This window comes from Symphalangus syndactylus, chromosome X (genome assembly GCF_028878055.3).
Source record: "Symphalangus syndactylus isolate Jambi chromosome X, NHGRI_mSymSyn1-v2.1_pri, whole genome shotgun sequence".
Classification (NCBI taxonomy): domain Eukaryota; kingdom Metazoa; phylum Chordata; class Mammalia; order Primates; family Hylobatidae; genus Symphalangus; species Symphalangus syndactylus.
Genome location: NC_072447.2, coordinates 68,026,347 through 68,042,332, shown reverse-complemented (window position 1 = coordinate 68,042,332; position 15,986 = coordinate 68,026,347). Strand labels below are relative to the sequence as shown.

At 43.0% G+C, this 15,986-nt stretch overlaps 1 protein-coding gene across 5 annotated transcripts in view; it reads left to right on the top strand.

Annotated features, from left to right (window-relative positions):
* Nucleotides 1-15,553, top strand: part of PFKFB1 (6-phosphofructo-2-kinase/fructose-2,6-biphosphatase 1) — a 62,999-nt gene extending 47,446 nt beyond the window's left edge. For all 5 annotated transcript variants that reach the window (XM_063634826.1, XM_055267962.2, XM_055267963.2 and 2 more), the window contains 5 exons: nt 2,770-2,874; nt 10,551-10,680; nt 13,160-13,222; nt 14,295-14,359; nt 14,718-15,553. In XM_063634826.1, the coding sequence (XP_063490896.1) occupies nt 2,770-2,874; nt 10,551-10,680; nt 13,160-13,222; nt 14,295-14,359; nt 14,718-14,777 (423 nt within the window). In that variant the 3' untranslated portion in view covers nt 14,778-15,553. The remainder of the gene's footprint in view (nt 1-2,769; nt 2,875-10,550; nt 10,681-13,159; nt 13,223-14,294; nt 14,360-14,717) is intronic.
* Nucleotides 15,554-15,986: the final 433 nt, after the last annotated feature.

Here is a 15,986-nt window from a genome sequence, read left to right as displayed (position 1 = left end):
CTGGCAAGAGGTGGGGGCATGTTGGACCAGAGTAGTGGCATCGGAGATGGAATGAAGAAGGACTTTGGGAATGTTTCAAAGGTGGAATCAGGCCAGGTGCAGTGGCTCATGCCTGTAATCCCAGCACTTTGGGAGGCCTAGGTGGGAGGATCACTTGAGCTCAGGAGTTGGAGACCAGCCTGAGCAACATAGTAAAACCCCATCTCTACAAACAATTTAAAAATTAGCTGGGTGTAGTGGTGCATGCCTGTGACCCCAGCTACTCAGGAGGCTGAGATACGAGGATTGTTTAAGCCTGGGAGGTTGAGGCTGCAGTGAGCTGTGATCATGCCACTGCACTCCAGCCTGAGTGACAATCAAGGCCCTGTCTCAAAAAAAAAAAAAATTTAAGGTGGAATCAGCAGGGCTTGCTGGTGCACTGGCTGTAAGGGATGAGGAAGAGAGAGATGTGAAGGACGCAACTCTAGTGGTATAGCAGTCTCTCTTCAGGGTCAGGTTCTTCCATGAGCTCTTTGAGAAAGGAGCTGTTTCCTCTCCATTGTTCACCTGCACTGTAGGTACAATGGCACTGGGCAGCAGTGCACAGGTTATGATTGTTAGGCATCAACATAAAAGCTTCACCACTTGTGTAAATAACTTGCATGTGGGTAGGTTAACTTACTTGCCTGCTAGATATGCCTCTATAGAAACAGACATATATGTGTGTGTACATTCATACATATGTGTATATAAATATAGAGGTACAGAAATACACGTAGTTAGAAAAGGGCTATACAGCTTTGTTCTGTATACCACATACATTTGCTATAAAATATATGCAAGCAAATATGAAATTTCTTCATCAGAAGTTTGGTGGCTTCTTATTTCTGGCCCACATGTGGTATAAACATTTATTGAACCCCTCCTTGTTTCAGGTTCTGGAGTGATGCTGGAGGTGGAAATTGATCTAATTCATTCCTGTCTTCACTGAATTTTCAGGCTAAATAGGGTAGACAGAGGAATAAACAGAGAAATAGAGATCAGCATGTGTGATACAGGCTCTGATAGGTAAGACTATGGGTGCATAGACTTTGGGGCAGGACACCTAACTCAGCCAAGATCTACCTGGAAGAAGTGATACCTAGCTGAAGCCTCAAGTTTGAGTAACAGTGAACCAAGTAGAAAGGATCAAGAATGACATTCCAGGCAGACAGACAGGGATAGGGAACTTCATAAACAAAGAGGGTATTGTATGTATGTGGAAATGCTAAGGTTGTAGTAGTACAAATGGAGAGGGAGGAAAAAAGGAATCGATTTGAGAGAGCTTTAGGAGGTGAAATCTCAGGAATTGGCTATGAGGGGTGAGTGAGGAAGAAGCAAGAATTTAGGATGAAGATAAAGCAAGAATTTAAGTTTCTGGTTTATTTTCCATGAGTAATAAAATATTAATACTTCATTCTAATGATTGAGTCTTTAAAATGTCCCTTGCGCATTCTGCACTAGTATCTTTTACTTACATTTTTCCAATATTCAAAACACTTCTATGAAGTAGTTCCAATTCTCCACATTTTGCAGATAAGGAAAGTAAAATTCGGAGAGGTTAAGCAGTTTGACTCAATAAGGAGTCAATGACCATTTCCACAGGCAACAGGCTCCTAGTACTCCTCAGAAGAGAAAGTTGAAGCCAATCTGGAAGGACCTCATGTACCCAGTAGGGTGCACTTTCTTCCATGGGCAGTGTGGGTTGGAGAAGTTTCACACTGCAGAGATGTTTGTGGGTTGGGGTAGGGGTTCACTTCCTCACCCCTGATGGGGGCATGGTAGATGGGCCCAATAGACAACAACCAGAGGCCACTGGCCCCCTACAGGGAGATTTAATTGGAATGCACATACCCAGAAGGAAACCCTAGAAACCCAACATCACTCTCCACCACCAGCAGCAGTCACCTCACCTCTGGGAGTTTCTCAGTAGACTTGGAATCTCTCATAAGCTCCTTAGGAACTCATTCTCTGAGCACTCAATTCCTTTTTTGAGTGAGGAGAGTGTATCTCCCCCAAATCCACTCTGAAACTATTAGGAATTTATTAATTTTTCCTGTCTGAGATGTCTGTGGATGCCTGTTTATCTGCCAGAGTTCCCAAAGTAGAGGTCTTCAGACACCTACTTCAGACACAGGCACACAGATACTCTCACATATACACCAGTGACATAATGAGGGACATATACATTAACAGACACACATGCCACAGGCACACTGAGACCTGCATGGAAAGACCACATGGACACATTCTCAGATGCTTAGACACCCTAAACACACACATACACACACATGCAAGCACACAACATATGCTGAGACAAATACACAAACAAAAGGCATAAGTCCTTAAACATACCACAAGTACATATCATAAACATGCTGCACACAGACTTGTAAACACAGCCACAAATCCTTATGCCCATATATTATAAAAATACATACTTATATGTATAATGTACACCTACAGACCTATCTGTACAATCATAGAAAAACATCATACACTCAGCCTGAACACATCTATTCACATACACTCACTGTCACATCCACACAGCCACACACCTCATACACACACACACACACACACACACACACACACATACACACTTATAGACAACAGGCACAAACCCAGAGCTATGTTCACAGAGACCCAAGTGCTCATGCTTCGATGTTTCACAATCATCGAAGAATTATGGCAAAGACTCTGTGGAATTTCATCTTGTGAATACTTTTGCCCCCAAATACTTTTTCTCAGGGTGTCTGTGAGGAGATGACCTATGAAGAAATCCAGGAACATTACCCTGAAGAATTTGCACTGCGAGACCAAGATAAATATCGCTACCGCTATCCCAAGGGAGAGGTAAGGTTTGGGGGGTGGCCTAATGCCTAGGACTACTCCCCAGTGTCTTCATTGCAACTGCTAGGATTCCACAATTGTCTAGACAGCTTTAGAAGCAGAGTAAGCATATCTTGCAGCAGCTGCCATCCCACAAGGCACATGATTATCTGGCCCTTGGTTGTTTTAGATTCTTGGCTATAGGCAATAGATCCATCCCTTTCTTTTAAAAGCTACATAATTTTCTTGTTTATTCTCTTTCTGCTTCAGAAGTGCTCACTTTATCCTGGACCTTGTCTCTGGTATCCCTTCATGAAGACACTTTAAATAGTTCAACATACTCCGATTTCCTGATATTTTGTTGCCAAGTTGCCTAAAGCTCCAGCCTCTCTGGGCAGTTGGCATTGTCCGAAGGGACAATGGCTAATAATTTAATCAACTTCTTTGCCACTACATGAACCAGACCATCAGTTCCCTATCCCCATATGAGATGAATGCTCATTGCTTTTGATCAAGCCTCCACTTAGCCAGTTCCACATTTTAGAGCATTTATTAGTCATACTTTATTTCTGATATACATTGCTGGGAAAAGTTATTAGAAAAGAAGGACATCTGGGAAGATAAAACAATAGATATTCTATTCAGTTATACAACACTTTCACATTTTTAATCTTCACCCACAGAGATGACATTATAAAATTCATCTTAATTTGCCCTCATTTTCCTTTAAGTATTTAGAGGCTATGTTATTAGAGGTATACAAAATTAAAGCAATTATATCTTCTCAGTGAATTGCACATTTTATTATTACATAATGACCAAACCTCTTTCTCCTCAATAATTCTTTTTGCCTAAAAACGTATTTTATCTGATATTAATATAGCTGTACGAGATTCAGTGACTTCTGGTGACTGCTTACCTAGTTCACTTTTAGCTATTCATTTACTTTCAACTTCTCTGTGTATCTTTGTTTTGTGTCTCTTATAAACAGCTTATAGTTGGGTTTCGTTGTTTTTAATCCAAACTGAAAATATGTCTTTTGAATGGTAAGTTTGGTATATTTACTTTTATTGTAATTACTAACTTTTTTAGTTTATTACTATTATCTTGTCTTGAGCTCTCTGCTTAGTTTTTTCTCTTTTCCTGCCCTCTTTAGGATTGATAAAGTTTTTATATCCGTATTTAAGTTATATAATTTGTTTCCATTCATTTAGAGATTACCCTTAACATTTTAAAAATTTTTCATCGTGATTCTTTCAATTTTTAGTCGATATCTCAGTAAAGTATTTCAAAATATATTTCAAAAACACTCATAATAATTTTTTTGCTGAGTGCTATTATGCAACCAACTTGAATCCTTAACATTTTAATATTCATTATTAACAAAATCTAAAATCAATATCTCTACCCTCTACCTAAACAACAGAAGAACTTTAAAACTCTGGCCATTGTATCTCCTAATTTACATGTTAATTGTTTGTATTTTAGGTCAAACTTGGTCTTAACCCCCAAGTGAATTATTACTGTTGTTGTTATTATTGTATGCAATCAATGTTTATTTAGATTTAACCACATGCTCACCAATTCCTCTGATCATTCTTGCCCCTTGCACCTCAAATCTTCCTTCTGAGGTAATTTTCCATCTTTCTTTTTTATTTTTATTTATTTATTTTTTATTTTATTTATTTTTTTTTTTTTCGAGACGGAGTCTTGCACTTTCGCCCAGGCTGGAGTGCAGTGGCCCCATCTCGGCTCACTGCAAGCTCCACCTCCCGGGTTCACGCCATTCTCCTGCCTCAGCCTCCCGAGTAGCTGGGACTACAGGCGCCTGCCACCACACCTGGCTAATTTTTTGTATTTTTAGTAGAGATGGGGTATTACCGTGTTAGCCAGGATGGTCTCAATCTCCTGACCTCATGATCCACCCACCTCGGCCTCCCAAAGTGCTAGGATTACAGGCGTGAGCCACCACACCTGGCCTTCCATCTTTCTTTAGAAGCTTTTTTAGTGAGTAAACACACCCTTCTTTTTGTCTAAAAATGTCTTGGTAGGAGGGGGTCCTCAAGCCTAGTGATGCTTGGCTGGGTGAAAACTCTAGGTTGACAGTTGTTTTCTCTCAGCACTTTGAAAGTATTACCCTCACTGTCTTCTGGCTTCTACTGTGGCTAGGAAATCTGCTGTCAGTCTAGTTTTCTTTCCTCTCTGGCTACTTTTAAGGTTTTTGTATCACTGTTGCTTTAAAGTTTCCCTCTAATATATCTAGATGATAATTTCATTTATTAATATATAGCTTGGGATTAGTGAGACTTCCTGAATCTGAGGATTGGGATTCTTCTTCAAGTCTGGAAAACTCTCAGACAATTTATCTTTAAAAATTCATCTCTCACATTCTATTATCTTCATCTGGAAATACAATTGGATGTATAGTACTCCTGCCTCTATTTTTCATGTCTTTTCCTTCCTATTTTCTATCTCTTTGTATCTTTTGCTGCATCCTGAGTAATTTCTTCAGCTTTATCTTCCAGTCACTATTTAAGTAGTATCCAATATGCTCCTTACACCATCCACTGAGTTTTCAATTTTAATGACTACTATTTATTTCTGAAATTCTATTTAGTTACTTTTCAAATCTACATCGTATATTTGATGGCATCTTGTTTCTTCCTTACATTTTTTATTCCACCTTTTATTTCTTTAAAAGTTTCAAACATATTTATTTTATATTGTGGCATCCCTTATCTTAAGTTTTTAGGGTTCTCTTCTTGTTTCTGCTTATTCTCACTCATGGTAGCTTATTTCCTTGTGTGTCATATGAACTCCAGCTTGGCAAGAATTTATCTATGAGAATCTCACACAGCCTGAGTTGAGAGAATCCAGAGAGATTTCCATTTGCTTCTTCTAAGCAGTCCTGGGAGCTAACGACTTGGGATCACTTTTTATTAAACTCTCAGCATAACATTCTTCAAACCACATGGGTAGTGTAGTTCTGAATCACCAGCCCACCTGAAGGAAGTCTGGTGCTTATAAATTCTTACAGGATTTTTTTTATTATAATTTAAGTTTTAGGTTACATGTGCACAACGTGCAGGTTTGTTACATATGTATACATGTGCCATGTTGGTGTGCTGCACCCATTAAATCCTCATTTACATTAGGTATATCTCCAAATGCTATCCCTCTCTCCTTCCCCCACCCCACAACAGGCCCCGGGGTGTGATGTTCCCCTTCCTGTGTCCAAGTGTTCTCATTATTCAATACCCACCTATGAGTGAGAATATGCAGTGTTTGGTTTTTTGTCCTTGCGATAGTTTACTGAGAACGATGGTTTCCAGCTTCATCCATGTCCCTACAAAGGACATGAACTCATCATTTTTTATGGCTGCATAGTATTTCATGGTGTATATGTGCCACATTTTCTTAATGCAGTCTATCATTGTTGGACATTTGGGTTGGTTCCAAGTCTTTGCTATTGTGAATAGTGCCGCAGTAAACACAGGTGTGCATGTGTCTTTGTAGCAGCATGATTTATAATCCTTTGGGTATGTACCCAGTAATGGGATGGCTGGGTCAAATGGTATTTTTAGTTCTAGATCCCTGAGGAATCACCACACTGACTTCTACAATGGTTGCACTAGTTTACAGTCCCACCAACAGTGTGAAAGTGTTCCTATTTCTCCACATCCTCTCCAGCACCTGTTGTTTCCTGACTTTTTAGTGATCGCCATTCTGACCGGTGTGAGATGGTATCTCATTGTGGTTTTGATTTGCATTTCTCTGATGGCCAGTGATGATGAACATTTTTTCATGTGTTTTTTGGCTGCATAATTGTCTTCTTTTGAGAAGTGTCTATTCATATCCTTCACCCACTTGTTGCTGGGGTTGTTTTTTTCTTGTAAATTTGTTTCAGTTCTTTGTACATTCTGGATATTAGCCCTTTGTCAGATGAGTAGATTGCAAAAATTTTCTCCCATTCTGTAGGTTGCCTGTTCACTCTGATGGTAGTTTCTTTTGCAGTGCAGAAGCTCTTGAGTTTAATTAGATCCCATTTGTCAATGTTGGCCTTTGTTGCCATTGCTTTTGGTGTTTTAGACATGAAGTCCTTGCCCATGCCTGTGTCCTGAATGGTATTGCCTAGGTTTTCTTCTAGGGTTTTTATGGTTTTCTGTCTAACATGTAAGTCTTTCATCCATCTTGAATTAATTTTTGTATAAGGTGTGAGGAAGGGGTCCAGTTTCAGCTTTCTACATATGGCTAGCCAGTTTTCCCAGCACCATTTATTACATAGGGAATCCTTGGTCAGGTTTGTCAAAGATCAGATAGTTGTAGATATGCGGCATTATTTCTGAGGGCTCTGTTCTGTTCCATTGGTCTATATCTCTGTTTTGGTACCAGTACCATGCTGATTTGGTTACTGTAGCCTCGTAGTATAGTTTGAAGTCAGGTAGCATGATGCCTCCAGCTTTGTTCTTTTGACTTAGGATTGACTTGGCAATGCGGGCTCTTTTTTGGTTCCATATGAACTTTAAAGTAGTTTTTTCCAATTCTGTGAAGAAAGTCATTGGCAGCTTGATGGGGATGGCATTGAATCTATAAATTACCTTGGGCAGTATGGCCATTTTCACGATATTGATTCTTCCTACCCATGAGCACGGAATGTTCTTCCATCTGTTTGTATCCTCTTTTATTTCATTGAGCAGTGGTTTGTAGTTCACCTTGAAGAGGTCCTTCACATCCCTTGTAAGTTGGATTCCTAGGTATTTTATTCTCTTTGAAGCAATTGTGAATGGGAGTTCACTCATGATTTGGCTCTCTGTTTGTCTGTGATTGGTGTATAAGAATGCTTGTGATTTTTGTACACTGATTTTGTATCCTGAGACTTTGCTGAAGTTGCTTATCAGCTTAAGGAGATTTTGGGTGGAGACGATGGGGTTTTCTAGATATACAATCATGTCATCTGCAAACAGGGACAATTTGAGTTCCTCTTTTCCTAATTGAATACCCTTTATTTCCTTCTCCTGCCCGATTGCCCTGGCCAGAACTTCCAGCACTATGTTGAATAGGAGTGGTGAGAGAGGGCATCCCTGTCTTGTGCCAGTTTTCAAGGGGAATGCTTCCAGTTTTTGCCCATTCAGTATGATGTTGGCTGTGGGTTTGTCATAGATAGCTCTTATTATTTTGAGATAAGTCCTATCAACACCTAATTTATTGAGAGTTTTTAGCATGAAGGGCTGCTGAATTTTGTCAAAGGCCTTTTCTGCATCTATTGAGATAATCATGTGGTTTTTGTCATTGGTTCTGTTTATATGCTGGATTACGTTTATTCATTTTCGTATGTTTAACCAGCCTTGCATCCCAGGGATGAAGCCCACTTGATCATGTTGGATAAGCTTTTTGATGTGTTGCTGGATTCAGTTTGCCAGTATTTTATTGAGGATTTTTGCATCAATGTTCATCAGGGATATTGGTCTAAAATTCTCTTTTTTGGTTATGTCTCTACCTGGCTTTGGTATCAGGATGATACCAAAACCATAAAATGTGTTAGGGAGGAGTCCTTCTTTTTCTATTGATTGGAGTAGTTTCAGAAGGAATGGTACCCGCTCCTCCTTGTACCTCTGGTAGAATTCGTCTCTGAATCTGTCTGGTACTGGACTTTTTTTGGTTGGTAAGCTATTAATTATTGCCTCAATTTCAGAGCCTGTTACTGGTCTATTCAGAGATTCAACTTCTTCCTGGTTTAGTCTTGGGAGGGTGTATGTGTCAAGGAATTTATCCATTTCTTCTAGATTTTCTAGTTTATTTGCGTAGAGGTGTTTATAGTATTCTCTGATGGTAGTTTGTATTTCTGTGGGATCAGTGGTGATATCCCCTTTATCACTTTTTATTGCGTCTGTTTGATTCTTCTCTCTTTTCTTCTTTATTAATCTTACTAGCGGTCTATCAATTTTGTTGATCTTTTCAAAAAACTAGCTCCTGGATTCATTAATGTTTTGAAGGGTTTTTTGTGTCTCTATCTCCTTCAGTTCTGCTCTGATCTTAGTTATTTCTTGCCTTCTGCTAGCTTTTGAATGTGTTTGCTCTTGCGTCTCTCGTTCTTTTAATTGTGATGTTAGGGTGTCAATTTTAGATCTTTCCTGCTTTCTCTTGTGGGCATTTAGTGCTATAAATTTCCCTCTACACACTGCTTTAAATGTGTCCCAGAGATTCTGGTATGTTATATCTTTGTTCTTGTTGATTTCAAAGAATATCTTTATTTCTGCCTTCATTTCCTTATGTACCCACTAGTCATTCAGGAGCAGGTTGTTCAGTTTCCATGTAATTGAGCGGTTTTGAGTGAGTTTCTTAATCCTGAGTTCTAGTTTGATTGCACTGTGGTCTGACAGACAGTTTGTTATAATTTCTGTTCTTTTACATTTGCTGTGGAGTGCTTTACTTCCAACTATGTGGTCAATTTTGGAATAAGTGCAGTGTGGTGCTGAAAAAAATGTATATTCTGTTGGTTTGGGGTGGAGAGTTCTGTAGATGTCTATTAGGTCCGCTTGGTGCAGAGCTGAGTTCAATTCCTGGATATCCTTGTTAACTTTCTGTCTCATTAATCTGTGTAATGTTGACAGTGGGGTGTTAAAGTCTCGCATTATTATTGTGTGGGAGTCTAAGTCTCTTTGTAGCTCTGTAAGGACTTGCTTTATGAATCTGGGTGCTCCTGTATTGGGTGCATATATATTTAGGATAGTTAGCTCTTCTTGTTGATTTGATCCCTTTACCATTATGTAATGGCCTTCTTTGTCTCTTTTGATCTTTGTTGGTTTAAAGTCTGTTTTATCAGAGACTAGGCGTTGCAACCCCTGCCTTTTTTTGTTTTCCATTTGCTTGGTAGATCTTCCTCCATCCCTTTATTTTGAGCCTATGTGTGTCACTGCATGTGAGATGGGTTTCCTGAATACAGCACACTGATGGGTCTTGACTCTTTACACAATTTGCCAGTCTGTGTCTTTTAATTGGAGCATTTAACCCATTTACATTTAAGGTTAATATTGTTATGTATGAATTTGATACAGGAGGATTTTCACTTATTTCCCCTGAGAGCCAAGGAGAGACAGACACATTTTCTTGTTGTTTCTTTTTGCTTGTTAAGGAACTTTTTCTAGTTTGCACTTAGAGTGTAAGGATTTGGCCTTTGAGGGTCTCAGATTTATGTGAGAGTCTCAGTCTTAACTCCCCACCTTGTGCACACCCAAGGCCTTGTCTTCTACTGCTGTACAGTTTTTAAAACTCAAAACTCTTAGTTACTATGATTGGCAAATGCCCCCAGGGCAGCTGTGGCTTCTACATCCACTTATCACTTTTTTTTTCAGTTTTTCTCTATTTTGAGACCCTATATTTATAAAATTTTCTTTATTTTTGTGACAGGTCAGCAGTGCACTTAAGAAGACAATTTGCAGTGGGGAGTTGTATTGTTGTTATTGTTATTTAGTCCACTGTATTGATACATTTATTTAGTCCACTATATTGATAGCCCCCATTTAGCAGACAATGAAACTAAGACCCTAAGAAGGAAGTGAGTTGCCTAAGGTCATACTGCTGGGTCAACAGTTGAACTGGCACTGGAACCAAATGTTCTTGATTCCTAGTTTAGAGTTCTTCCCCTCTGGACAAATGTGCCTCATCTTCCTTTCTCACTCAAGTATCTCTCTTACGTTTAGTCCTATGAGGATCTGGTTCAGCGTCTGGAGCCAGTGATAATGGAGCTAGAACGACAGGAGAATGTACTGGTGATCTGCCACCAGGCTGTCATGCGGTGCCTCCTGGCCTATTTCCTGGATAAAAGTTCAGGTACTACCCTAATCTCTGTTTTGGGAAAGTTTGATGGTATTTGAGACACTGACACCAACAATTAGATGTCTATATCTTAGTAGTTAAGAGAAGAGTATCTAGAACAAGGATGCCTAGGTTCAGATTCTCTCTCTTTCACATACTAGCTGTACTGCCTTTCACAAATTACTTTAACTTCTCTGGCCTCAGTGTCCTGATCTGTAAAATGGGGAGAATAATGATGCATTTTAAATAACATAAGTAAAAAGTTTAGAACAGTTCATGGCACATTGTATGGGCTATATGTTAACTGCTATTATTAGTATAGTATTATTCTTAGCTAACATTTTCAAAGCCAACGTTAACAGTCTGCCTCAATCTGGAAAAGATGAGCTAGTATTTCTGTGAAGCATGCTACCATCAGGTGATAGTAGGGCCTTTCATAGCTTCATGATCCTGATTACAAGTTTCTGTCCTTGCTATAGGGGTAATTTCCCCAAGATAGTGATGTTTTCATTTTAAATTGTTTTTCAAATGATAACTTATTTTTAAAAAATATCTAGGCATTGCATTTACAGAGTATTTACACACTGACTGCATAGGCTGAACTGCAAACTGGGGCAGCTGGCCTGGCAAAAAAACTGTTATATCACTTTCAGACATGAGATTCCATTTCCAATGTGGATGCTGAAGTGTTAGCATTTCCAGGATATTTTTAAGGTGTCTCAGAACAATGCAAAATTATATTCAATGTCTACAATGTTTTACAGTCTTGGATCTTTTTACGATGCTAGTTTGAAAATAAAGAACACTGTAATATGGAGTCATCCAGAATTGGAACCCAGGGCACTTGAGAACTTGACATTAAATAAGGAATTTCCTCTGCCTAGTCCTCAGTTTCCTCACTGGAAATAGGTGATAGGATGTGCGGTGGGGGTCCTTGCACTGGTAGATTTCTCTGCATTCACATCTCTACTTTTCAGGGCAATGTTTTGAGACCATGAGGCAGGTGCTGTAACTCCCATTGTCCAGATGAGGAAATGGGAGATCCAGAAAGGTGAAGCGACTGGCACAAGGTCATGGGGCTCAGAGTGTGAGGGATAGACATTGATCCCAGGTACATGCCAGAGGACTTCCCGTCTCAGATATGTGTGGAGTGCTTTTTACACACAGGCTACCTGTGAGACAGATGTTCTCACCCCCCCACCCACCCACCCCGTTACTTAGGAGCAAGGCCCAGAGAGATGATGTGACTGAGAATGCAGACCCACAGAACCTCAGGGCTGGGGCACCCTCAGAGTACATCTAGTCCAATCCTGTCCTGTGAAATGGGAACACTGAGGACCAGAGAGAGAAGAGCCTGGGCCAAGGTCACTAGGGGAGGCAGTGGCAGAGCTGGGTCAGAGATCTCAGGCAAGTCACTTCCCTTCTCTGAGTCTGTTTCCTCAAGTGTACAAGGAGGGTGTACAGTAGTACCTCAATCTATCTTTAAGTGTGTCATGAGGTAGTGGGCAAAACACCCTTGGCCCAGGGCCTGATGATGACAAAAACAAGGAGGAGCAGCAGGATGGATGCCCAGGAAGGAAAAAAGCCAACCTAATGTCTCAGGAGGCTGGGAGGGCAGTGGCAGGCCTCAGAAACCTAGGGTGGAACCTGCTGTTGAGGGAAGCCATGAGGGGTGGTGATCCTGCAAAATGAAGGGAAATGGGGAGCGTTATGTGCAGGTGGGCGGGAAAGTGGGTGTCAGGAGAGAGTGCCTAGCAGGTGGGTATATCACCCCCAGGTCACTGCAAGCCCCTGGATGGCAGGGGCAGTTGACAGTAGGGGTCAGTGCATGCATTCTGACATCACAGGGTCCCAGGTTCAAGGCCTTGCTCTGCTGCTTCCTGGCTGTGTGACTTGCGGAGAGCATTTTCCCTCTCAGAGCTTCAGTTGGCTGAGACCATGAAATGGGCTTACTGTCCCCACCTCTTGGGCTTGCCCGAGAAATGGAAACATAGACCCAGACAAGAATGCACATGAATATTCAGAGCAACTTTATGCATAATGTGAATAACTGGAAACAAGTGAATGCACAAATGCTCGTCCATCGCCAGGCCTGGGGCAGGGATGATCAGAGGGAGCAGGCCAGGCTGGGAGAAGGCTGTGGGAGCTGTCCACTGCCACAGCAGGGCCTCAGAAAACACCTGCTGATGTGAACTGTGGGCCTTTGCGGTGTGGGGTCTGCCGAAGGCCCCAGGCTTGGGGCGGGAGAGAAGCCTGCCTGAGTCTCATTTGTCCTGTGAGTGAGGTGGTGGCCGTCTCCAGGGTGGCTGGCCCTACCCTCCTGCAGGACACGCAGTCCAGTCCACCACCGTTTTCCAGGGCATTCCTGCCTCCCTGCTCTCCTCCTCTCTTCCCAGGTGCTCTCGTGCTGCCCCTGCAGGGTGGGGGGAGTGGGCCCCTGGTGAGGCCCCACCACGGCAAGGGGACATGAGGGCTGCTTCCTGTTCCTTTCTAGATGAGCTTCCATATCTCAGGTGCCCTCTGCACACAGTGCTCAAACTCACTCCTGTGGCTTATGGTAAGTACTCCCACCCTGATCGAAGGACAGGCATATAGAGGCTATGAGCATGGCCCTAGTGCCTACCATTTGCCCAGAAGAGTCCTGCAGGAGGTTTCCTGGGTGGGTGGGTGGATGTCCTGCAGGAGGTTCCCTGGGTGGGTGGTGGGGGTGGGACTGATGGTAGTAGGATAACAGGGAAAGAGTAGGATGGCTTCTAAATCTGGGGCTGGCTCTGACTCTCTGTGTCTCTGCCAGAGCACCCAGCACAGAGCACCAAGCTGTGGAAGGGGGATTCCCCAAAGGGGACCAGAGGAAAATTGTAGGTTAGGGCCGTATTGGAGAAAGAGCACAAAGACCAGCCTGGGCAGTTCAGGCTCTTTCTTGGGACATTAGCTATGAAAGGTTCGTGAACAAGGGAGGGGCAGAATCAAATCTATTCTGGGGTGCGAACAGGGCAGATGACCTACTGAAGCCTGGAGTAAGGTGCAGTCCACAGGGATGAAGCTAAGGGAGCTTCCAAAGGCATTAGGCCCCCTCTGTCAGCCCCAAGCCCCAATGATGCACCCTCCTCCGTCTTCAGGTTCCCTAAAACTCCCATGTGAACTTGCATACTCCTGGTGTTGCCACAACCACATTGTCCTCCAGATAAACTTTGCCTTGCACTGATCGCCCAAGGCAGTGGCCCCAGGACTCTTCCACCTCTTCACCACCTAACACGGCTTGGAGGATCCACAGAGCTACATCAATATTACATAGATGAGACTGCTGTCCTGCGGACCTCAAGAGCTGTGGGCAGCCAGAGTTCATCTCTCATCTCCATCCCCATTTACAAATGAGCAACTGAAGCTCAGAGAACTAAGACTGTTAGGGGCAGAGGTGACAGGATGCCCTGTTGGCTGCCTCTTAGGCCTGGTGTCTTCCCCACAATCACATAGCTGTCTAAATTCTCCTCCATACAGGCGAGTCATGATCTGTACACAGTATGAAGCTGGGGGTGTGGCTGGTGATGGGGGTGGGGGGAGGTGATACCTCAGGGAAGACCTGTGCCTACCTTGGGGGCTTATGGACAGATGGATTTTTCTTTTCTAAGGCTGCAAAGTGGAATCCATCTACCTGAATGTGGAGGCCGTGAACACACACCGGGAGAAGCCTGAGGTAGGTGGGGGACTCTATGGCCCAAGCTGGCTGTGGACACAGCACATGGTGAAAGCACCTTATCCACAGAAAGGCTGCCCCAACCCCACCAAGCCTGGGTGTTTTGCACCAACAGATGAAGCAACCAGCACCCAGAAATGCGGAAACCACAGCCCAGACCCGAGGCACCATGGAGATGCAAGGCTGGGGCAATTCCCGCCAAAAAGGCCTCAGGCTGAGATTCCCCCAGGCCTACCTGAGGGTCAGGATCCAGGCCTGGCTGAAAGAGGGGAGCCTGGCAATGAGGACAAGAGGCAGGGGAGAGGTTGGGGCCCTGCACTGCTGTCTCCTTCCTATTAATCCTGCGCTCTCTCCTCAGAATGTGGACATCACCCGGGAACCTGAGGAAGCCCTGGATACTGTCCCAGCCCACTACTGAGCCCCTTCCAAGAAGCCAAACTGCCTGTGTCCTCATCGCCTTCCACCTTTAGGAAATGCTATCCTTGCTCTTCTCCTACTCTGCCTTGGCCTCACTGAGGCACCCCACTTCCAGTGAAGAAGTCCTCCACAACTCCCAAACAAGCCTTGCTTACTGGCCGCAACCAAGGAGCTATCTAGCTCTGGAGGAAACTTTGTTTCTTAATTCCTATTCTCTGACAAATAAAGACTTATTGCCTACAAGAGGAGAGGAGGAGGTCATGGCGAGGCTTTTCCAATTGTTCTCAAGGTACTGATCCTAATCCTGACCCAGCTCTGCTGCTATAAGGGCATGGAATGGGTGAGGACTTCCTGGAGGGAAAAGTTCTATGGTAGCACCTCCAAAGATGGGGGAGAAGATAGGTGCCTGTGAGTTCCTGTGGGCCTTGTTCCAGCAAGGTGGCTGTGGGCATGACACTTTCATCCTTACACTCAGAGAAGAATCTGGCACTTGAGCCAAGTGTTCCTTTCTTCTCCAACTCTTGCTGCCATCCTGAGTGATTTCACTGTTTATGTGAATGATCCAACCAATACTTTGGCCTCACAGTCCCCTGACCCCCTCAACTCCAGTGATCATCTTCTCCCCTTCAACCACCTACTCCATGGATTTTGGTATCATCTCCCTAGTCTGACTTTTTAAATGTAAGCATCCAACTGTCTGACCACTGCCCACCTACTACCCCAGTCCTTACAACTCTCTGTCATCCACTGAATCCCTAGCAGTGTGCCTCCATACAGGAGGCATATATGTAGTATTTCCTTCTTTTTTTTTTTTTTTTTTTTTTTGAGACAGAGTCTCACTCTGTCACCCAGGCTGAAGTTCAGTGGTGCAATCTCAGCTCACTGCAGCCTCGAACTCCTGGGCTTAAGCGATCCTCCCACCTCAGCCTCTCTCACAAGGAGCTGGGACCACAGGTGCATACCACCATGCCCAGCTAATTTTCAATTATTTTGTAGAGACGAAGTCTCACTACGTTATCCAGGCTGGTCTTGAACTCCTGGGCTCAAGCGATCCTCCCATCTTGGCCTCTCCCAAAGTGCTGGGATTACAGACATGAGCCACTGTGCCCAGCCCTATAGTATTTTTTGAATGAACAATATTTGTTGCTGTACAGCATCAAGAGCAGAGTCCTTTGAATGCTCTATTGTCCCCCAATCTATCCTTAGTGTT